The following is a 23,631-nucleotide window of genomic DNA, read 5'->3' as shown; positions in this document are numbered from 1 at the left end:
GGAGCCGGGAAGGAGCTCAGCAGGAGCAGGTATGGCCAGGGGGGATCTCTGCAGGACGTCCCTGCCCATCGGGAAGCGCTGGTGTACGCACGGCTGTGGCTGCCGGATGGAGCCGACGGGGCAGGGAGGGCTTTAGGGAGATGGGATCAGCTTGAAGAGCAGCGCGAGGTGTCCCATAGGGTGTTTGTGCTCTCCCATTGCAGCTGCGTGTCCCAGACCTCCTGCTCCAGGCCTGGCAGGGTCATGGAATCCCAGCCGGGTTTGTGTTGGAAGGGACCTTAAAGCTCATCCACTTCCAACCCCTGCCACAGGCTCCAAGCCCCCAGAGCACCTCCTACAGTCCCAGCCCCCCAACCAAAGGGTGCATTGCTGCTGGTGTGTCAGGCTGTGGACACAAGGATGCTCCCGTACCCCTTCTTCCCAATCCCCTTCCCGGCAGCCTTGCTTTGCCTGCAGACCATTTGCCCTGGCTGGGGGCAGGTTCTTGCTGTAATTCAAACGCTGCTGCCTGCTCACTGGGGCCTTGAATTCCCCGTTCCAGGAACACAAGCAGGAAAAATAGCCCAATGCGTTCCCTGTTTGAATTCCACCTCGGAGCCCCGGGGCTCCGCAGGCACCGGTTGTTATCCCGGCTGTCAAGAAGCTTAAAGAGCTGCTGACACCTCCTGGAAAACTTTGACAACCCCTCAGATGGACCCAGCGCTGCCTCCCCAGCCCGTCTGTTCCGGGGCCTGGTTGGAAAACACATTGCTGGGGATGGGAGGAGGGAAAGAGACCCCATTGGTGACACTGGGCAGAGCTGATCCCCTCCTGGAGTCCAGGAACCCTTGGAGAATCCCATGGGATCAGTTGAGTGGCAGAGTTTGGGTGTGAGGGTCCCCAAATTCCACGTTTTGGGGTGCAGGTTGCTCTCTACAGGTTTCACATCCCAAAAGGCCCCTGGATGAGGGCGCTGGGTTCATCTCATCCCTGCACATCACTGCTCAGCACAGGAGGTTCAAACCATGGCTTCTGGTCCGGGGGGGTTCATTTTGGGTGATGAGCAAGGGGGGTGGCTCCTGCTGAGGACCCGGGTGCCCCGTGCAGGGCTCTGCCTCTTAGCAGGAATTTTTAGCAGCCAAAACCTTACAAACAGTTGGAAAACCATGGATTTACCGGATTCCTTTCAGTGCCTCAGCACCCGGGCTGGGTTAACCAGTGAGTGGAGCAGAAGAGCTTCCAATCTCTGCAGGCTCTCTCCAGCCACCTGATCCTCTCCCAGTGAGGTTCTTTCTTAACAAAGGAGATGCCAGGCTGCTTTTAGAGCCCTCTCTATGGGATTTGGGGGGGGGAAGTGCTGAGTCAGCTTTTAGCCTATGAGCTTTGGGTCCAGCTGCCACCAGCCCCATCCTCTGCCTCCTCCAGCCCCCCGCTGAGCGCGGAGCTTTTGAGGTGCCATTCACGGCGCTGCCCTCGGGGCACGGAACGAAGGGCGGATGAGGATGCGCAGGGATGAACGGAGCCATTGCAGCCCCATGGGAGGAGGGATAAAAGGGCCCCATTCCTGACATAACGAGGGGGTCTCTGCAGGGGTGAGGTGCCCAGAGCCTGGGGGCAGACATGGGAGTGACAAGCGTGTCCCAGTGCCCGCGGGCATGGGCATGGGTGAGACATCGGACCAGCGCCATGAGATCTGCGGGACACTGCGGGCATGGGGCTGCTTCCCATGAGGGATAGATGATTCCCACCTAGGACAATCCCCTTTCAGGTCGCTCCCTGGCCCTGTGCTGTGCTCCGGGCACAGGGGATGCTTCGGATTTCTTGCTGTCTCATTCCCCTCTCTTGGGGCTGGACGCCTCTTGGTGGCTCACAAAGGGGCTGGTGATGCATCCACAGCCGGGGCACCTGCCCTTTGCTCACTCCATCACCTTCATTTCCCTCATTCCCATGGATGGTGATAATCCATCCTTCAGCAAAACCACCCCACTCCAGTCTCCTTCCTATGGACAAAGCTGGGAGGAAGGATTCATCCCTTTCCCCTTGCCTAGGAAATGGAAGCCATGGGACCGATGTGTCCTTACTGGGACAAAGCAGGTTTGAAAGTGGTGGTGGGAGATTGAAGATCTCTTCCTTCTTTATAGGTGTAAGAGGTTTTGCTCCCCTGGTAACTCCCCTGAGAGAAAGGAGCTGCTGCCTCCTTGGATGTGGGTATCTGACAAGGATTCAATGTGAAGGGAATTCACTGAATTCACTCTCTTGGAAGCAGGGAGTGAGGGGAAACTGAAGGGTTTCTTTCAATGGAGGGAAGCGATCCAAACCCTGGCAGAGCTCGCTGCTTTCTTCTCTTCCCCTCTGTCTCGAAAGCTTTTAAGTCTGGCCCCATGTGTGTCTGTGCACAAACAAGAGGTGGGAGAGCGGCAGCTCCGACACTGCATCCCATGGGATGTGCCTGCTCCCGGCTCCTCCCGGAGATGGATGCTGGGGAGGGCAGAGAGGGGGGACAATAGAGGAGAAATCCCTGTTTATGTGGGATGGACCCTGTTATCCCAGGCACAGGGATCCCAGCTTTGCTCTCAGGTGGGCTTTGCACAAGGTGTGAGCTTTGAGGTGCTGGAGGGAAAGAGCATCTCTGCTGTTGTACTCGGCCACAGCACCTCTTTCCCCCCTCCATCCTCCCTCCTACCCCTGCTGGAGCCTCCAAGGGCCACTTTGATTCTTCATTCACCAGGAGCCTCCTGCTCTCCTATATCGTCTCCCAAAGGACCTGCAGCTCCATCACCTGGTGGACAGGTCGGGATAGAGCCGCTCTTTCCGTTTTCATCCCCAAATCCCTCATGAAACCCATGGAGGTCCCAGTTGTAAACTCTGGATTTGTTTCTGTAGGTCCTTGCAAAGGTCCCTTCCCAACTGAGAGGTGATGGCGCATCACAAACAGGCAGGACCCTTCCCCTGGGCTGTGCTGTGCTGGGGCAGGCAGGGAGCATCCAAGGCCTGCATGGGAAGAGGGAGAAGCACGGGAGAGGGTTTAGGGGTGGTGGATGAAGGTGACACAAGTGGCTGGCACCGAGCGTGCTTAAAGAGCCAGCATCTCAGCCCCCAACTGATCGTTTCCTAATGGATTTTATTACGTTCCCCCTATTTCATTGAAGCGGATGCGGTGCCATTGGGGTGATGCTGAGCAGACATCCCTGGGGAGCGCAGCCCTGCCGCGGGGACAGAGAGGACCCTCCCCTCTGTTCCTCTCCCTGGTGGGTCCCTGCCCCACGGCTCTGCCCCACAGCCCCTTCGCGTTGCAGGGGGTGCTGCGGGGATCGTTCGGTGCGGCCGCTTTAAAGCTTCCCCCTTTAAGGCGGCATCGCCCTTTTAAGGCGGGACAAGGGGAGGGGTTGAAGGCTCCGCCCACTTCTCCTTTCTGGCGCCCCCTGGAGGCGGCGGCGCGCGCTCTCTCTCCCCCCCCCGTCCCTCCCTCGTGCGCGCGCCCGCGTGCGGGGCGCCGTGCGCGAGTGCGTGCGTGCGCGCGCGCTGGGGCGGCGGGGGCGCGCGCTGAGGCGGGCGGCGTTCCGGCGGGGGTCTCGCGCCGCCGTCCCATTCATGCGGGACAGCGGCGGCGGCGGCGGGAGCGAGGAGGCGGCGGAGGGAGGAGGAGGAGGAGGAGGAGGAGGAGGAGGAGGAAGAAGACGAGGAGCAGCAGCGGCGGCAGCGGGAGGAGGAGGCGGCGGCGGAGGGGCCCCGGCGGGCGGCGCGGTGTGGAATGCGATTATGGCTGGCACGGCGGAGGCGAGCGGGGAGCGGAGCCGTGAGTAACCGGGGTGGAACTTTGCTCCGCGCGCCTTTCCCTTCGGTTGGATAAAAATGCGCCCGTTTCTTCGTGGTTTTCACCCAAAAATCAGGCGGCGGAGGAGAAGCGGGGCCGGCCCGGGCAGGGCAGCGAGAGGAGGAGGAGGAGGAGGAGGGGTGTGTGTGTGTGTGTGTGTGCGCGGAGGGGCCGCGGCCGCCGGGCTGGGCCGGGTCGGGGCCGCGCTGCTGCCGCCCGGGGCCAGCCCCGCATTGCGCCCGCGGCTCCGGGAGCGCGGCCGCGGGAGCCGCCTCCCGCTGTGGGGACAAAAACCGCGGCGGGGACCGAGCCCGTGGCGTTACCCCCGCACGCGGCTGCCGTCGGGGCTCCGGGCTCCGGGCAGGTGGGGGCCGGAGCCGCCCGGGGCAGCGCCGGGGTTTGCTTCCTCGGTGCCGCACCGCGGGGACCCACCCGAGTCCGGTAGCGCTGGAGGCGTGAGCGGGGCGCAGCCCTGACGGGGCTCCGGGTCCCCGCACCCGCCCTGCCCCATATCCGCGCTGCTGTGCCTCCATCCCCGCTGCCATCCCCGCATCCCGTCGGGGCGCGGCACCGGGCTGGGCTCCTCGCCCCGACACCCGCAGAGCCGCCGTTCCCCCCCCCCCCCCAGCGCAGCCGGCGGAGCGATGCGGTGTGGCTGCGGGGGGACTGGGTCGTGCTCGCCCGGAGAGGCAGGCGCTGTGCGGGGCGGCTGCCATCGCCTCCGTGCTTATCGCGGCTGTTGTGATCGGGCACCTCTCGCAGCGAGGCTGCGGGGCTGTGCTCCGGTGCCAGCTCCGGTATCGACGGGGAAGGTGGGAAATGAAGCTGGGTGCACATTCAGTGTCCCTTTCCCCTCTCCCTTTCCCATTTCTGCCCTGCAAACGCACACGGCAGCTCCGGCGTGCGAGCGGGGAGGGATCTGTAAAAGCACATCTCTGTGGCGTGCCGAGATAAATCCCGAAACCCCTTCTTTTCCCTTGCCTTCCTTGAAGGGAAATTGTGCCTTCTGCCCCTGCCTGGGGGAGCCAGGGGATGGGGCCGGGGTGTAAACAGGGCTTAACACGGAGGTCACTGGTTAAGGCGGAGATGGATGGGAGAGAAAAGACAGGCATTAACCTCACTTGTTCGCTCCCCCCTTCCTCCTGCTTTGGGGAGGACAAAACAAAAGCAGAAACCTGCTAACGGCGGCGGGGGGGATGGATGGATATTCATGATCCTTCTCGTCTGCTCTGGGACACGGAGGGGAGAAAAGTTGGGCAGAGGAGCTGCCTTCCCGAGCTGCCGCTGCTGCGGCTGGGAGAGGATCCCTGTTTGCTGAGCGAGGGCTGTGCCGGGGGCAATCGCCTGCCTTTCGCTGGATTTCTTTATGGGGTTTTATTCTATTATTGTCTTTTGTGTGCGGCTGCGAAGAATGGGAGAGGTGGGGGAAGCAAAGAGAGGAGCCGAGGCTCCTGCCTGCACCAAAGGTTATCCATTTAAAAACACCGTTTTCCTCTGAACGGCGGCTAATTGCTTCCTGAACAATCTCAGGGTCTTTTGTATGTACTCTGTGGGTAAAATGAGTGACTCGAGGTCTCTCTTTCGAGACATCGGTGACCAAACGGGGTGGAAAGGTTGGAGGAGCCGAGGAGGAGGAGTGGGGCAGGGATGCGCGGATGGTTTGTGGAGCGAGGGGAAGGTGCAGGCTGCGGGTGCCGGTGGATGCCGGCGCTGGCAGCGGTGCGGCAGCACGGGGCCGGGAGGGAAGGCTGGTGAGGAAGTTTGCATTCAGAACACCCCACGGGGCGTGCGAGCCGGTGCCGCTCCTCCGGGAGCCTGGATGCGCCGCTTCCCGAGGGGCTGCCTCCCGCTCCTGGGGCTTGCTGCAGATGGTGCCCTCACGATGGAAGCTGCGGTGCCAGCGGCACCGGTGAGAGGGGTTTTTCCCCCTCCCCTCTTGGCTTATTTCTCCTCTAATGGAAGCATCGGATCGGTTGCGGAGCGGAGGCGTGCACCGGGGCTGCGCACGGAGCCGAGGGGAAGATCCTCGGTGCACAAAGCCCTGCTCCGTGCGAGGCAGAGCCAGAGACAAACAAACTCCTCTCGACTCGGCTCCAGCCCAGCGCCGTTTGGCCGGAGCTGGAATGGCAGCGGGAGATGCAGCGGCGCTGGTGCGCGCTGGCGGGGCTGGCTCCGCTCCTCCGCAGCCCCGGCCCCGCTCCCGGGGTCGGTGTCACGCCAGGCCCTTGGTTTCGGTGCTTTTACCGTGCTTAAGGAAAGGGAAGGATCCGGGTTTTGGGATCGGGGTTAATGATGGAAACTCGTGCGTGTTTATTCTCCAGGCTGAGCAATGGTCAGGGCCTTTGTTGTGCCTGCCCCTGCTCCTGGCTGTACCGCTGACCACTGCCACGAGCTGGGTTTGGTCCTGAGGTGGGAATATTGGAGCGGGAATGCCTGGTGCCGGCTCCCTGCAAACATGGGGAGCCTTGCTGGGAGCATCGCTGGGCCCATTGCAATGGCTTTCTCTTTGGTGCTGTGGCTTGTGAAGTGTCCATCGTGGTTTTTGGCACCCCTGGCACAATAGAAGGGAGGTGGATCTTGGGAGAGCCAAGGTGGTGGAGGTGATGCTCACTCCTCTGTGCAGTCATGGGGAGGTGGGCATAGGTCACCCTAATGCCCACGTGCCGTCCTTGCTGCCTGCAGGCTCAGGTTTGGTGTTGTTCTTGCCTGGTGTGATTTCTGTATGGAGACCTTCGGTTCCTGCTCTCTGTGACTCATTGATGTCTCGTCCAAACTGTGTCATTAGAGACTATGAAGAAACCAATGGGCAGAGGGCTCCCATTCAGTATTTGACTGGTGAATGGCTTGGTGATGTGCCATATGTGTGGGGCTGGGAATCACAAGTGATGGGGAGCTGGGTTCAGCATGGCCCATGATCCTGTACCTCTCCTGGATTTGGCCTGGGACCCCTGTTACCAGCAAGTGGCTCCATGTGAAATGAGCAGGAGTGAGCATTTACCACCATCCAGTGTTGGGGCGGCTGGTTTGGCTTCAGGCTGGACACAAGCAGCTGCTCCCCTGGCTGCAGCCCATGACATGTTCTAGGCAGTGCTATGGGGAGCATCCCTCTACAGCCAGATGGTTGTGTGGTGAAAATGCAAGGGCTCCAACACAGTCTGACCACAACCTCTTGGTCCAGGCCAGGATGCAGCATGGAAGCCATGTAGATACCCCAGTACGGTCCTCCAGCTGTGTTGGAAGCCATGTTTGAGCAAGTGCTTGTGCATCCATGGAGGAGAAAAGCTCCAACCAATACATAAAGAAATCTGATGGCTTCCACACCAGGGATGGGCAGACATGGTTTGCCTCCCCAAAATGCATGGCTTGTTGGAGCAATGTCCTGCTTTGCCTTGCTTCCCTGAGCATCCTGCACCCGTGGCTGCTTCCAGCCCTTGTTCCATGCGGAAACCACCGCTTAAACCCCTGAATTAAAAACATTTGAGTTTATTTTCCCTTTAGCTGAGGCTTGGCAGAACTCCTTCTTGTTGCTGGTGGGCTGGGATGTTTGTGTCTGGAGGAGAACTTGGTGTCTAAACCCTGGGGCTCATACTGCACCAGCACTTTTGCTCTTTGTGCTCTGCTGAAGCCTCCTCGCATGGCACAAGGTGGGCTGTTTTAGGTGACCAGTCTGTCCCTAAGGTGTGGGATGGCTTGGTGCTGATGGGGGCTGAGTCTGGCTCTGCCCCATGGGTGCTGTGTCTTGTGAGCTGCCTGATCCATGGAGATTTGTTATCGGGGTCAATGCGGTGCCTGGTGCGAGCCCTGGCAGGATATCCTCTTTGCTCCTTGAGCTGAGCTTGTAGGGATTTCACTGGAGAAAGTGCCAGGGTGAGAGCTCAGAGCATGGCTGGTGCTGAGAATGGGCTGCGTGGCACTGGGGACACATTGGTGATGGGGTCTCCTCCCCATCTCTCCTCCTTCATAGCCTGTGGATCAGCCCTGGGGCTCAGCACCCACCTCCCTATGTCCAACAACCCGCAATGCACTGACCGACTTGGCACGGAGAGCCAGGAGCAGCAGTAATCCAATTGCACTTTGCTATCGGGAACTTTAATCCAGCTAATGACCCCGGCTTCGGGGGGTGAGTAACTGGTGACCATCTCATTTGGTTTCCCTTTCCATCACTGGAGGACAGAGCCTGAGGCTGATTCCGAGTCCTGCCCCTGCTGTCGGGCATGGTTTCCAGGTATCTGTATGTGTAGGGTGAGGGCAGCGTGCAGAGGCACTGTAATCCCTGCTTTCCCTTCGGGAGATCCCTCCTTTCCCTTCCTGTTTTCCATCTGTTCCCCTCTTTGGTGAAGATAAACCCTTCTGTTGGAGCTGTTTTGCAACACACTATTATTTTCAGAAAGGAGAAGCCAAGGAAAATCAAGCCTCTCACTTCCCTACTGTTAATGTACAAAATACAGGGGTGGGAATTGCATTAAAATGTATATAATTATATTGGAGGGAAGGGAAAAAGAACCCTTGCTAATTGCACGGCTGTTTTGAACTGATAAATGCTGAGTGATTTGTGTTTTCCGGGGAGTTCTGGAGCAGAGCTGTGGTCCGGTGCGTGAGGGGTTGGGAGCAGGGCTGGTTTCCCATCGTTATCAGGAAGCTGGATGGGATGCTCATCATCCTGGAATGCACTGGGTTAGTGCTGATTGTGTCCGGGGCCCGATCCTTTCCAAGGCACCGAACACAACTGGTGCTACCCTCCTCTAGGCAAATCCCAATGTTGTAGGAACCCTGGAAGTCCTTTTATATGCTCAGTGAAGCGACTGCTTGTGTGTCAAAGCATTCAGCCTCTTGCAGAAGTAAATCCCTAGTGAGAGGAGAGGCAGATTCCCATCGGTGCTTGTGTTGAGGTGGGGGGGGGTCATATCCTGCATGATGTAGCTCTCCATATCCAGGAGCTGTTGTGTCAGTGCCAGCGGGTTCTGACCCCTTTGGGCATGCTGGCAGGAAGGCTGGGCTCGTGTTTGGAATGACACCGATGTGAAAACCACGTTTCCTCCTGCAGATGCTGAGTTGGAGCTGCCGATAACATCGCAGGTAATTGTGATGGCAGCGAGCTGTTTGCTCTGCGCTTTCCTGTGCAGACCCGGAGCTTCGGCAGGGGAACAGGAAAACCCAGGAATATTTTAGGAGCGGTTTATAAATAGCCCTGGGGCTTGGCCCGTGGGCAGGATGTGCTGCAGCGCTGGTCCATGGCCAGGCTTGTGGCCCTCGTGATGCTTTGCTGGGTGGTGGGAAGTCCTATGGCCAGCTTGAGGATGCGGTGGTGGTCTCGGGGGGGGGGGGGTGAGTGTTGGGGTTTGCCCTGGGTTGTGTGCCTGGTACCGGAGCAGTGGCATTGCTGGGCCGTGAGCCTGTGAGGTATTTAACATCCATTCCCCAGCACCGTGCTCCCTCCACCCCCATCTCCCCCGTGGCTTTTATTCCTAGAAGTGCTGGCAATGCCATCAGGGTCCCTGCCCGCCCGCTTATCTCCGGCTCTGGCTCCTGGATGGCGACATCCTCCCTGGAATCAAGGGGGAGGACATGGAATCCTGGCATCTGAGCGGGACCACAGTTGGCCCGATGAGCCCTTCTGAAGTCGGGAACCTGTTTTTCAGGCTGATGTCATCGAGAAGCAATGGGGGAGGAGGGAGGCAGGAAGGCAGCGCCGCTTCCGAAGGGAGCCGAGCCCGTGACGCCGCAGGCGGTCCCGGCTTCCACCCGTGGCTATTCCCCATTACCGGCACGGCAGCGGTGCCCGTGGGGATGCGGCACACGCCGAGAGGTCCTGCTCGGCACAGCCTCGTGCCTGCATGGGGAGAGGCGGGAGGGAGGGATGTGCCGTGCCAGGGGCATGTGTTGGCTTGCACCAGGGCTCCGGGTGGGATGTGTCTGGGCTTTCCTGGCTCTCTGCGGGGTGATGGCACTCGCTGCAGCCACCATCCATGGGGTCATGTGGGCTGCTCTGGCAGAGGTGCAGGCAGGCAGACACCTGCTTTTGGCTGTGCGGTGAATGAGCAGCCCCATTGCATCGATTGGGTTGGGGGTCTCTGCCCTTTGTGCCCCCCCAGGGCTGCACCTAGGATGTGCAGGGATAGAAGCAGCCTTGCTCCACTCTCTCCTCTACCTGGAATCTGGTTTGACCGGATGCCCTGCACCCGCTGTGCTGCAGATGAAGCTCCTGGTGTCCTCTAGGAGCAGTTTCCCCTTGGTGCTGTTGCTGTGGGGAAGCTTTTGGGTCCTTCCCCTTCCCCCTGTGCCCGTCCCACTGCTGAGTGAGCCTTTGGTGCCTCTCTGGCTGTCACCCTGCTCCTGGGTCACCTCCACCTTGGGCAAATAAAGCCGGGACTTCCACAGAGGAAGCTGAGCCTATTCCAGCTGCGGTGCTGGGGACAGCAAAGAGGGAAGCAACGGAGGTTTGGGGGAAGGAAAAGCAGGACATGGCTTGGGGTTTATCCGGGGAGACCTTGTTTGGAGAAGCTTTGTGGTCTGTTCTATTCAGTCCTGACTCCAGCAGCGGCTCAGCACGTGATGGCACGAGCGCTGGTGTCAGCATGGGGCCGCGGGAGCATGGGAATTGCTCAGCCAGGATCAAACCAGCCCAGAGCCACCTCCCTTTGCTGGGGGCAGAGTGGGTCCAGCAGGAATCCCCCTGCAGCAGCACTCCCTGGGAGCTCCTGGATTCCCTCTGGGATGTGGGGGGAGCGCAAAGGCAGAGGAGCTCCAGTTGGACTTCCCTGTTGGCTCTTGGGAGAGCTGGGTGCTGGGTGAGCTGCTGGATCTCTGCAGGTCCAGTTGGATGAGGTGACCTCTGCCAGCAGGGATGCATTTTTGGGATGTTTATATAGGGCAATGGGCTGATGGGGTGGGAGAACCAGGGTCTGTGGCAAAGCCAAGCTGGAAGGTGACCTTCAGGGGATGTGATCTGGGCTTCTTTGCTCCAAAGCTGGGGATAAAACGATGTTAAATGGTGATGGTTGAGGTTGCAATACCCACATCAGTCTGGGGTCAAAGCCTCGAGCTGGCCTGGGTGCTGGCAGTGGGAAGACAGCCCCATAGCTGGGATCCTGGCCCCATGGGTGAGGGTCTTGGTGTGCTGAGAGGCGCAGAGGGGTTTGGGGTGTGGAGATGTACCCTGATGGACAGCCTTCCAGGAGCAGGATGGGGAGGCAGCAACCTATGTCCTGTGTGGATGGATGGTCACCCATGGGCTGTGCATCGGTGGCTCCAAAGCTGTTCTCCTTGGCATGATGTGACATCTCCTGGAGGACCGGAGAAGGGGAATTGTGTGCTCGAGAAATGCTATTTAATTTCCTTGTTCCTTGTTCTTTTATGCCCTGTTTTTGCTGAGGGTCAAGCTGCTGCTTGAACCCCTTGGGCAGTAGGTGGCTGCTTCTCCTTGTCTTGTTTCTCAAGACAGAAAAGGTTGGATTCCTTGCCCAAAAGAGCCTTGCATGGCAGGAGTGGGAGCTGCTGTGCTGCAGTGGATGGGGTCCTCAGCCCTGGGGGGGGATGGCAGGAGCCTGGGGTATGCTGAAGATACTCCTGATGGAGATGATAACAATGGAGATTGGAGCAGGGCAGCTCCAGAGCTTCCCATTGATTTCATCAGGGTGCGGTTCAGAACAGGGATAAGATTGGTAAGGATTTAACTCACTTGCTAGGGCAATTCTGCAGCCAGAGGGATTTTAGTGACTGTGTGATGAAGGAAGGAGTTAAAGTTTAGCCCTGTTGCAGAGGATTGCATATAGAGCGCAGCTCTAACTCGGCCCACCACCAGGCTTTCCTCATTGTTGCCGAGGCTTTTCCCAGGCAGAGGAACCTAAAAATACACCATCTGCACGGTGAGGCCGGCTCTCCGGTGGTTTTCTTCTCCCTCGGAATAGCTGCACTCTCCCCATCACTAATTACTGGCAGCTCTGCAGCTCGTGGGTTTGGATAATGGAGCCGGGTCCCTTCCTGGATGTTTCCTATTGCTGAAAGCAGCAAGGGACTCGGAGATGCTGCAGGTAAAGACCCATCAGATGCTGTTTCCCCTTTTTGGGGTGGTTGTATGGGGGGTTTCAATCCCATTGCTTCCCTCTTCCAGCCTCCCTCGCAGAGTGTGGGGCTGTAAGGCTCTTGGGGTAGTTTGCAGCCTTATCCCGCTGTTTGAGAGCAGCTTCTCCCTGAGTCCAGTGATGCTTTCCCTAACCTTGGGGTGCAAACCCACCTGGGATTCCGGTAATGTGTGGGGCTGCTCTTGAGATGATGCATAGTGGAGGACAGCACCAATAGTGATGCGTCCCAGCCAGGGTCTGGGTGATGCAGGAATGGGCACTGCAGGTGGGTCTGTGGGTGCCAGATGTGCACCTCTGTGCTCACCAGCATGTTTTAAACCCTGGCTCCAGCTGTTAGCACTAGGGCTGGTGCTCTGTAGCCCAGCAGCCTGTGCTGACCTGGCATCCATCACTGCCTGGATGAGTGGTCCTTAAAGCCCTGTCCAGTCTTTGCCTTTTGAGGTTGTTTTTTCCATCCCAGTACTGCTTTCTGCTATCAAAAGTGATGATTATCTTTCCAAAGCATGCTCTCCCATCCCAAACCCAGGTTCCTGGCTGGGAAGCAGGACCTGGAAGCTCACAGCCTCAGGGGATGAATGCTGCAGCCTCTTGTCACCTCTTTGACAGTGACCAAGTGGGATGCAGGCATTTGTGGGCCATGTCCATGGCTTTTTGACTGGAAAGCTCTCTGGAAGCTGGAGCCTGTGTTGGCTGTGGGCAGCCTCATCCAGGTCATGCTGCGACTGGCTCTGCATGGCCACTTCCAAGGTGAACTGTGAGCAAGCATCCTCTCTGGTGTGGGATGGAAGGAGCTGGGATGGGTTTGGTGCCAGGTTTGTTTATGATGGCAGGTTTCCTGAATGCATCTGTGTGCATGGAAAGCAAAATACAAGCCCGTGGGGCTGTCTCCCCATAGCGTGGCCCTGTGTGGGGATGCTCTGCACTGCAACCCTTGCTGCCCAGGTAGCCTAACAGGGTGTAGTTTCGGTCCTGCTCTCCCAATTGGCACACATACATCCATTCTGGGGTGTATTACTTTATTGCAGCCTGGTTTAGGGCTGGGCTTGGCTCCACGGTGTCTGCTCAGGGTTTTCCATGCATTAGGACTGCAGTGGTGCAGGTCTGGCTTCCTGGTGGCTCTCGGTGGTCCAGGGCCGGGTTCTTCTGGGATAAGATGCTCCATGTGTGCAGCTCTATGGGGTTTGGATGCTGTGTGGGTTCAAGCAGAGGAGCTGCTCTGCTGTTAGCCTTGCTGTGACCTCTCCATGGGGGTTGGAGGTTGTGTGATGGGACGGAAATGCCCTTTGTTCCCTGTGCTGCTCCTCCCAGGCTGCTCCCATGGGCATGGAGCTGAGGGCTCAAACCCGGCTTTGATTCCATCCCAGCCTCAGGAATCCTGAGGAGAGCAGACAAGCAAAGCATTCCTGCTGTGTCTCTGTAATAGTCACTGCTCATGGTTTAAGCTGGACAGACCCACCGCTGTGTCAGGTCACTAGGGCGAGATGCTGCTGCTGAAGTCTATTTAGGAGCAGAAGTCTCAGAGGAGCTCTGCAGTGTCATCTCTCTGCTCTCAGCTCACCCCAGCTCTGCCTCTCTTTGCTCTCCTTCCAGCTCCCGAGTAGTAATTCCCTACGTTAATTTGGGAATCTCCTGTTGGGCTTTCTAGCACTGCTTTGTGGCAGCAGCTCTTGCCTGCTTCCTGAAATAGAAGCGGTGAATCATAGAATAGCATTGAGAAAGTGACTTCCCTGTCCTGCTCACACATCCTGGTAGGACAATGCTCCAACGGGACAATGCTCCTGCACTGAGCTCCTGTTTTCACCTCCATCACCTGCTCCTTTCCTTTTGGCACATGAGTTTAATGGTGATTTCCAGGACTGGTGGCTTCGTGCTTTGGTTGTCTTTGTACCCACAGGTCTTTGTGGCTCTTGGCTTTGGTCTCAGTGTTGGAGAACTGGGGATGAGCTCTTGTCCTGGTCACGGATCTTGAGAGCGATGATCCCACCCTGCGTGGCTGGGTTGTGATGGTGTTGGTGGGATGCGCTGTGTGCTGGTGGCGGGGTTTGCACAACCCCAGGGTGTTTGTGGATTGGGATAGAGAAGACATGGATGGGGTGTAACTGAGGCACACACGGAGAGCAGAGCTGTGTTGTCTGCCCATGGCCATCTCCTCCCCACTGCTGGATGCAGTGGTCACACTGCTGTGGGCTTTTGGCTGGCCCCATGCTGAGTGTAGAGCTCTGCATCCTCCCTGCGTGTGCCTCCTCATCCCTCTGGAGCCCCTTGAACCAACTGCCTGGTGCTGCCCCTGCATTCCCTAATGTATGTAAATGCCTGCTCCTCCTCCTGGGTTTTATCACCTTTATCAGGCAGGTGATGGGGACAGCAGGCAGCGTGCCAGGGTGCTCAGCTCCTTTAAAATGTGCTCTCAAGACCCTCCTCTGTGTAAGGCTTGGGCTGGGCTTGCTTCAAACTGGGTCTTTGCATCCGCTCCCAGTGCAGGGGCAGGAGGCTCCTATCAAGGCTTGTTAGGAGCCATCCCTGGATAACACTTGGGTGCTGCTGGTGGTCCTAAAACCAGGTCAGGGCCCGCATTGCCCTGCTGAGGTGTTTGTATGCTGTAGGTGTGCTAAAGAGCATTGCTGGGCTCCTGCTGGCATCCTTAGCATCTCACGGGCTCCTTTGGTCCCTGCACCTGGGACAGTCTTCCTCTGGGGTGGGTGGAATGGGCTTGACACGGTGTGGGAAAGCCTCCTAATCCTTTTCTCCTTGTCTTTCTCCCTCTAGGGCTGACCGGAGCGGCCGTGCTCACGATACCCTGAATGCGGAGCGCAGTGGAAGCAGAGGAGACTGTGTCCCGTTAGCTCCTGCCTCCCTTTCCCCTTAATTTGGGTTTGTTTCTATTTATTTTGTGGCTGGGTTTGGGCATGGCCTCGGCTGGATGCGAGGCTGCTGCGATGCGGCTCCTTTGGCTCAAGCACCACTTGTCCATCCACGTTTGGACCTTGCTGCTCTTGGGGAGCACCTGGCTACCGCTGGCGGAAGGCAGCCCCAAGTCTCCCTTTAGGACTTTCCCGGTTTCAGACTGGAGCTTGACGCACTTGGTGGTCCACAACAAAACCGGGGAGGTCTACGTGGGGGCTGTCAATCGGATCTACAAGCTCTCCAACAACCTCACGCTCCTGCGGACACACGTGACGGGCCCCGTGGAGGACAATGAGAAGTGTTACCCTCCGCCCAGCGTCCAATCCTGCCCGCACGGGCTGGTCACCACCAACAACGTGAACAAGCTGCTGCTGGTGGACTACTCGGGGAACCGGCTCATTGCCTGCGGCAGCGCATCCCAAGGGATCTGCCAGTTCCTGCGGCTCGATGACCTCTTCAAGCTGGGTGAGCCCCACCACCGCAAGGAGCACTACCTCTCCAGTGTGAACGAGTCGGGCACCATGTCTGGGGTCATCATCGAGGTGCTGAACGGGCAGAACAAGCTCTTCATTGGGACGCCCATTGATGGGAAGTCGGAGTACTTCCCCACCCTGTCCAGCCGCAAGCTGATGGCCAACGAGGAGAACGCAGAGATGTTCGGCTTTGTCTACCAGGATGAGTTTGTGTCCTCGCAGCTCAAGATCCCCTCGGATACGCTCTCCAAGTTCCCCACCTTCGACATCTACTACATCTACAGCTTCAGCAGCGAGCAGTTTGTGTACTACCTGACCCTGCAGCTGGACACCCAGCTCACCTCACCCGACTCCACTGGGGAGCAGTTCTTCACCTCCAAGATTGTCCGGCTCTGCGTGGATGACCCCAAGTTCTACTCCTACGTGGAGTTCCCCATCGGCTGCGTGCAGGACGGCATCGAGTACCGCCTCATCCAGGATGCCTACCTGACCAAGCCTGGCAAGGCTTTGGCCAAGTACCTGGGCATCTCGGAGAGGGAGGATATCCTCTTCACCATCTTCTCCCAGGGCCAGAAAAACAGGGTTAAGCCTCCCAAGGAGTCTGTGCTCTGCCTCTTCACGTTGAAGAAGATCAAGGATAAGATCAAGGAGCGTATCCAGTCCTGCTACAGAGGGGAAGGGAAGCTCTCGCTGCCCTGGCTCTTGAATAAGGAGCTGGGCTGCATCAACTCGGTAAGTTCCTGCTTGTCTCTACCCAAGCCAGGCTGTTTCTGGCTGCTGGTTGTGGCTGGACCCTTCCTGATGACCTGCCCTGCTCCGGGTTTTCCTGGAGGGAGGATTGGCACTCTTAGGGCTGGGTGTGTGGATTCCTCAATGTCTTTCCTTGTGGAGATAGTGGCTTCACAGGGGGTTTGGGCTGCATCAGTGCCCGAGGAGAGCCCTATGCAAGGGGCCCCACGCTGATGCACTATGGCTATGGGAAGTGTTGGTGGGTTGGGCTGGGAGGGATGCTCTGTCCTCAGGGAGTCTCTTGCACGTGGCATGTAAGAATCTGTGTTGTGGCACCCTGTGGTTGAGAGCAGTAGGATGTGGGGTTGAGCAGTGCAGATCTGATGGATAGGGTGGACAGGTTGACAGTCCAGGTAGGATTTGGTCTCAGTGTGGAGGGACCACGTCCTCTCCATGGGGTGCTGGAGGAGAGGACAGAGGGTGCAAGGTGCTGTAAATGATGTGGGTTTTGAGCATGGTCATCCAGAGATACAGGAGGCGAGTGGCAGAATCCCAGGGCAGTGATTCCAAACCAAGGGAATGCTCCCTTTTGACCCCAAAGATGTGTCCGTCTGCCTGGTGCTGGGTTATTTTCCACTCCACATTCTAACCCATGGGTGGTCAGAGGGAGGCTGTGGCTCTGGGTGATGGGATCACAGCTGGTGGTCCCCAGGCAAGGTGGCAGAGAGGGCATTTGGGTGCCATTGTGTGTGTTGGGAGGGTCTGGTGGAGGTCCCAACATTCCTGCTGTTGCTGTTATCCCCCATCCCTGCCTGAGCATGGTTTTGGGTGCCTGGTGATGGGATTGGTGCTCCCTATGGAGCGGATCTGCCTTCCCTGCCACCGTGCTGCCCTCAGCTCCGGAGCAGACAGCTAACAGCTGCCTGACAAAGTAAAGGGGCTGCTGTCAGGAGCGCCGGGCTCACAAATCACATTTTGCCTTTGAACTAATTGAATTCCGCTGGAAAAGGATGAAATCGTTACCCTGCTGCCTGTTGGGTCTGCAGCTGCCGGCTCCACTGAGGAGATGCTGCTGCTTCCTCCCTCATTCCCGACTGCCTCTCTTGGTGCCCCACGGCAGCACCGTGCTCCCTGCATTTGGGGAGCCACCCCTGTGCTTTGGGGGTGGCTTCATACTGAGAGAATCATGGGATCATGGAATGGTTTGGGTTAGAAGGGATCTTAAAGCTTCTCCAGCTCCAACCCCTGCCACAGGCAGGGACCCCTTCCACTGGAGCAGCTGCTCCAAGCCCCTGTGTCCAACCTGGCCTTGAACACTGCCAGGGATGGGGCAGCCACAGCTTCTCTGGGCACCCTGTGCCAGCGCCTCAGCACCCTCACAGGGAAGAGCTTCTGCCTAAGAGCTCATCTCAGTCTCCCCTCGGGCACGTTAAAGCCATTCCCCTTGGCCTGTCCTTGCAGATCCTTGTCCCAAGCCCCTCTCCAGGTTTCCTGTACGCATGGTCCTGTTGGTCAGCCCATGTGAGTGGATCCATCTCAAGGTGCTCTTTTGGGGCTCTCGCAGGATGGAAGGATGTGTGTGGTGATAGGATGGCTCCTGCTTTCAAATGGGCTGGGTTGGAGGGTGCTGCCTCCCTTGTGTGGGATCCAGGTGATGTTTTCTGTCCCATCCTGCTCCAGCTGCCAAGCAGAGCTGGGAAGGCAGGACTGGATTGTGAGTCCAGCTCTCAGCCCCATCCTGTGCTGAGCACAAGCCAAACCAGAGCCTGTGGAGCATGTAACCTCTTCCTGGCAGGAATTTCTGTGCCCCTAATGAAATGCAGCCACCTCTGGGGTGGGCCATGGCAGTGATGGGTCTCTCAGTGGTGAGGGCTGGCCAGGAAACAAAGGGCATGTTGTTTGTTGTCTGATTTTGGAGGAGGCAGAATGGAATTGCTCAAGTCAGTAGCTGCTTGGGATTTACACCCCATCCATATGGAAAGTGTCCCAGGAGGTCTCCAGCTCTGCTCCTTTGCAGTGGGAAGCGGCTGAGGCTGGTCCATACTGGCATCCCAGACCTCAGGGCTAAGGGATACTCATCCCTCAGGGCTGGTGCTGGAGCCAGGAGGAGAGGCCAGGAGCCAGGCCTGGCAGCAGCTCAGGGGATGTCAGTGGTTCCTTCCCGATGCTGGCGAGCAGAGCAAATTCCTGTCTCCTGTTCCTTGTGCTCCCCTTCTGGGATCCAGTGATCCAATGGGAAGGGGAGAGGAGCTGGCTTGGGAGCGAGACCCCTCATGCGCTCAGACCTGTGCACACAGCAGAGGCACCTCGTGTCCATCCCCCTGCTCCAGCCCCGCTGTCGAAACCACTCCTGAGCCCATCCAAGGTCTGGCTGCTTGTGGTGCTTCAGTGAGGGATTCAGTGCTGTGGGTCCTGGCTCTTTGCTTGCCCTGTGCATTGCAGGGACTGCGCTGTCCATGGCCAGATGTGCTCTGCACATCTGCTCCACATGCTGGTTGGTATCCCTGCCCATGGCAGGAGGTTGGAAGCAGGTGATCTTTATAGTCCCTTCCAACCCAAACCACTCTAGGATTCTATGTATCAGGGCTGGGAGAGGGCAGGTGCTGCAGCAAGGAGTGATTTGGGGTTCCCAGCATCCTCACCCTGGGTTGGCAGCGCAGGCAGAGCCATGCCTGGAGCCAGCAGGACAATGGGCAGCAGCTTTCCCTGTGGAACCCCAGGGAGAAAATGAGTTCTGACTCCTCTGTGGGGCTTGCTGCCCAGCCTGCTGGCACAGGGCAATGGCTGGTGATAAACTGGCCCACACTGGGCCAGGATAAGCCAAATCCTTGCCCAGGGGCAGCCAGGGAAATGCAGGTGTTAATGGAGCGTACCAGGCTGCGATTATTCCTGGGAAGCGTGCTAAAAGCCTGGCATCCCGGCCTGGCGCTTGCTCCCTGGCTCTTCCCATCCTTCCGCATCCTCCATCCTCAATCGCAGCACCTGGGGGGGGGGTGCACAGGGGACCAGGCTTGAGCCTGTAATGGTGTTAACTGGTGAATCACTGGCTAATTAATAATGCTGCAGTGCAAGTCTCGCCTGCCTCTGCTGTCTGCTCCCTCATTGCTTTCGTAAGTGGGCTTGAAGGGAGGCAATGAGACAAGGCACGTCAAGGAGATGCTCCCTCAGTGCTATGGGCCTGCTTTCCATCCTCCTGCATGCTGTTGTCCCTGGGAAATATGGCTTTCCTGATCCTGCTTTGAGGGAGTGGGTTGGTGATGGAGGAGAGAAGGATGCTGTGCTGCAGAAGTGGGGTCTGGGGGTGACAGGGTGCCAAGGAAAGCACTGAAATAAAAACTAAAGGAAAAATCATTAAAATCCACAAAAACACCCACCCCAAAATAACAATTCCCCCCCATTGCAATGGGCTGAGGCCATGGTTCCTGCAACCACCTGTGCAAATGGGAGAGCAAGCAGAGCCAGAGGCCTCCTGCAGACCCCAGCATCTGCGAGCTGAGATGCTTCAATGTCACTGGCCCTTGTGTGCTATGGTGTGTGTCAGAGGACACCCCTCCTGCATGCCCCTCCTGCATCCCCCTCCTGCATCCCCCTCCTGCATCCCCCTCCTGCATCCCCCTCCTGCATCCCCCTCCTGCATCCCCTCCTGCATCCCCTCCTGCATCCCCCTCCTGCATCCCCCTCCTGCATCCTGCATCCTCCAGGGATGCTGGTTGGTGCCGTAGCCCCGGTTCCGCCGCCCTTGGCCTGCCCTCTCCACGCTGCCTGCCTGTGCTTCCCTAACGAGGCAGTTTGCTGTTAATGAGCTAATTGTGGGTGTAATTATTTATCGAGGTGGTGGCTGCATGGCGGTGCCGCTCGGCAGGGCCCTGCTGCAGCTGTATTTGTCGTTTCCCAGAGAGTTTGTTGAGACAAAGCAGAGCGGAGTAAACACCATCAACATCTCTCCTCCTGCATATTCAGCAGCGGAGGGGATGGGGAAGCTGCAGATGGAGCGTGAGAGAGCACAAACTGCACGCAGGGGCTTAAGTCCCATCCTGGCATTGCCCTTCACCTGCTGCGGATGGGTGGAAGGTGCTGGGATGCTGGAGCAGAGTGGGGTTGTCTCCCAGTGAAGTGCCTAAAGGATCCCAGGTATGCGGAGAGGAGCGTGGTGTTGGCTGGAGCATCCCTCGTGTCTCTTCTTTTCTTGGATCTTTTGTTTCAAAGTGATGCAGAGGAGGATGCTTAATGTGTGTGTGCTGGCTGATGGAGAGCAGAGGGTGCTTCCAAGGCTGGGATTAAGAGGATGGATGGAAAGCTCCTAATTTCCCTTCCCCCTTTTCCCAGGGTTGCTAAAGTGCCTGGTGCCCCATGCTGCTGTTTTGGGGATCCCCACATCTCCCATGCCTGGCTGTGGGAGCTCTGCCAGTTTAAGGAATGATGAGCAAAGGTCGTTGATCTGTGGCTGTATATTAACCCAGGCTCTCAGCAAACACGGAAGTAACTGAGGAAGCAGCCCAGCATTCCCAGTCTCCCTGTAAAGGCTGAATGTGCCTGTGCCTGAAAGCTTGTGTCATTCCTGGTCCTTTCGCACTGAGCCGGGAGTGGGACCACTGGTCTTGGTGCTGGAATGGTGGCACAGTGAGGACAAGCAGCCTCACCATGGCTGTGGAAGACTGAAGCCATTGTGGTATACAATGCACTGGGACATGGAAAAGCACCCTGTTTGCCCTGTTCCCCATGGGTGACTGGGAATTGCCTGTGGGAGCTGGTCCAGGCTGACCCACTCTTCCCAGGCAGCATGGAGTGGGAATCGTGGAGTTATGTACTGCCCTTATGTATTGGAGCTGGGGGTTTTCCCATCTGCTCCATGCACATGCTGTATGGATTTAAACCCCCGTGGGGACTGGCATGCATTTGGAGGGCCCTGCTTGCCAAAAAACCTCTCTCCCCTTTAATTTCAGTTACATAAAGAACCTTGTGGAGCAGAAGGATCCCGAGGCCGGAGCAGGCTGTCTCCTTTGTGCCCTCACCTCCTGCACCAGGCTCCCTGATCCCATTGGGATCAGGAGCCCCTCACTGCCTGGGCAGGCTGGGATGGATTTTGCTGGTGCTGTGAAACCATGGCATGGGTGCATAGGCTGGATACCTGTGGCCGGGGTCTGTTGTGCTCAGCAGATCAGAGTGACTTGAGGATGCTCAATGGAGCTGGTCCTGGTCCCACTTCCCTGCCTGCATCCTGACTTCCACAGGGGCATCCGTCTGTCTTTGCCTTGCCCATTAATGTGCCCATCCTTGCCTAAGGGTGGCAAGGGCTGGTGCAGCCCTTTCCTCTGCCTCTCCTGGGGCGGAGCTTGTATGGGTGCTCCCATGGGTGAGCACAGAAGCAAGGAGCCAGCTCCTGGATCCCGGCGCCTTGTCTGGGGCAAGGCAGCAGGGAAAGAATGCGGGGAATTCCCAACGGCGTTCCTGTGGGAGGAGGAGCAGGGCTGGCAGGTGGGCAGCGTGTCTGCTGGAGCCTCTGCTGTGTGAAATGAGGTTCTTTGAGGAGCCCTGACTCGTTTGTCTTGGCACGGCCTTGGCTGGGAAGTGTTTTGTCTCTGGGAGAAGACCCGGTGCAGGATTCGGCCCCTCCTGCCTGGCTGCCAAGATGTTTTCCTTCTGGGATGAGGAGGAGAGGGATGTGTGTGGAGTTCGTGCCCGCATCCCACGTGTCTGAGGTGGCAGTGGATGGAGGGGGAGCAGGGATGCTGTGCTAGCTCCCGCTGGGTTTGTAAGTGTTGCTCTGTAAGACCCAGAGCCTTAATCTTGGTCTGCAAAGCTTGTTCTGGATGCAGAGTGGCTGCGTTCTTGGATGTGTCCTAAGTGCCTTACATCCGTGTGGAAAGGGAATTTTAGGGAAGCATCAGCTCATCCCTTCCCTTGGGATGACTGGGACACTGATGGTGATAGTTGGACTTATTGATTCTAAAGGTCCTTTCCAACCTAGCTGGTTCTATGATGGGGCTGCTGAAGCCACCATAGGTGATGGGGTGGAGGTGGGAGATGGCTGGTGGCCCTGTGGCAGGGTGGGCATGTGGCGGTGTTATTCCCGAGCTCATCTCTCGGTTTTCCTCCACAGCCACTGCAGATCGACGACAACTTCTGTGGGCAGGATTTTAACCAGCCCCTGGGGGGGACCGTCACCATCGAGGGGACCCCGCTCTTCGTGGACAAGGAGGATGGGATGACCTCGGTGGCTGCCTATGACTACAGGGGCCAGACCGTGGTGTTCGCAGGCACACGGAGTGGGAAGATCAAGAAGGTAGGGAAAGGCCTCGGTGGTGTGATGGGGAGGGATGGTCCTTTGGGGATGCAGATAAGGCTCCATCATATCGTAACTTGATATATTGATCTGTTTCTGTCCATATGGCTTTGCCATTGACCCTGGCAGAGATGGGTGCTGATGGCTCCATCCTGCTGTAGGGGACATTCCTCTTTCTACCATGCCACAAAAGGCTGCTTGTTGGTGGCAATTAGCAAATAGCTCCGTGCGTGCCTTTCCCTGCCTGCATCTCCACAGGGCATGGATTTCCTGTTATCATAACATCATGCCTATAATTACAGCTGTACATGCCCTGTATAAACATAGCTTGAGTTAACGGATCCTCAGCCAGGGAAGGGCAGTGTGAAGGTCCTGGCATGATCCCTGCCCAGGAGCAGGAGGGTTTGGCCAGGGGGTCTGGCTTGGTGCTCTGTGGCTTGTGAAGTGCTCCAGCACCCCATCCTGGGCACAGCGTGGTGCATTTGTGCTTGATCTATGCTGGGCAGGATGCCTTGGAGAAGCAGGGTGGCTTTCCTGGCCGGAATCAGGAGCAGGGTGCCATTGCAGGAGATAATTCCCTATATAGATGTGCTGCTGTGTTGGGTCAGGGGCAGCACACCACTGGTCCTCTGCAGCCCCACATCCTCTGTTGGCTTTGTGTGGCCCTTGGAGGGGCCCTGGCGTCGCCAGGGCTGCAGGAGCTGATGGAGCAGCTCATCCCTTCCGGATCGATGGGGGATCCGCAGGGATTGGTGTCGTGTTGCTGGCTGCTTCTCCTGCACTGGGCTTCAGATGGGAGTGATGAAATGGGGATGGGAAGGAGCGAGGATGTGGAAGAAGGGTCACAAAGCCATTGGGACAGTGCTATACCTCTAGTTACTTATTCATCTGTAGGGGCTGGTGGTTGCTTTCTATATGGCAGATTTGTTTTCTCCTCTTCCTCCTGGTTTCAGTTTTTCTCTGGTCTTTGCACCTTTAGAGGGATTTACAGGGGGGCCTACAGGAAACCTGGAGAGGGGCTTTGGACAAGGGCCTGTAGGGAACAGGCCAAGGGGAATGGCTTGAACCTGCCCGAGGGGAGACTGAGATGAGTTCTTAGGCAGAAGCTCTTCCCTGTGAGGGTGCTGAGGCGCTGGCACAGGGTGCCCAGAGAAGCTGTGGCTGCCCCATCCCTGGCAGTGCTCAAGGCCAGGTTGGCCACAGGGGCTTGGAGCAGCTGCTCCAGTGGAAGGGGTCCCTGCCTGTGGCAGGGGTTGGAGCTGGAGGAGCTTTAAGGTCCTTTCCAACTCAAACCAGGCTGGGATCCTATGATGCAGGGTGGATGCCTTGCCAGGGTGTAGGCTGTGTGCTATAAAGTCATGGCTGACT

The 23,631-nt window shown here is 57.8% G+C and overlaps 1 protein-coding gene across 2 annotated transcripts in view; it reads left to right on the top strand.

Moving 5' to 3' along the window:
* The first annotated feature begins 3,701 nt into the window (after window positions 1-3,701).
* The window catches only part of PLXNA1 (plexin A1), a 104,387-nt gene continuing 84,457 nt past the window's right edge, over window positions 3,702-23,631 (top strand). The window contains exons 1-3 of one of the 2 annotated variants that reach the window (XM_034066458.1): window positions 3,702-3,775; window positions 14,641-15,983; window positions 22,081-22,263. In XM_034066458.1, the coding sequence (XP_033922349.1) occupies window positions 14,781-15,983; window positions 22,081-22,263 (1,386 nt within the window). In that variant the 5' untranslated portion in view covers window positions 3,702-3,775; window positions 14,641-14,780. Of the gene's footprint in view, window positions 3,776-14,640; window positions 15,984-22,080; window positions 22,264-23,631 lie in introns of those variants that run through there. The other variant, XM_005142234.3, reaches the window with a different exon arrangement.

The sequence above is a fragment of the Melopsittacus undulatus genome, chromosome 9, assembly GCF_012275295.1.
Source record: "Melopsittacus undulatus isolate bMelUnd1 chromosome 9, bMelUnd1.mat.Z, whole genome shotgun sequence".
Lineage (NCBI taxonomy): Eukaryota > Metazoa > Chordata > Aves > Psittaciformes > Psittaculidae > Melopsittacus > Melopsittacus undulatus.
This window is presented reverse-complemented; position numbering and strand designations above follow the sequence as displayed.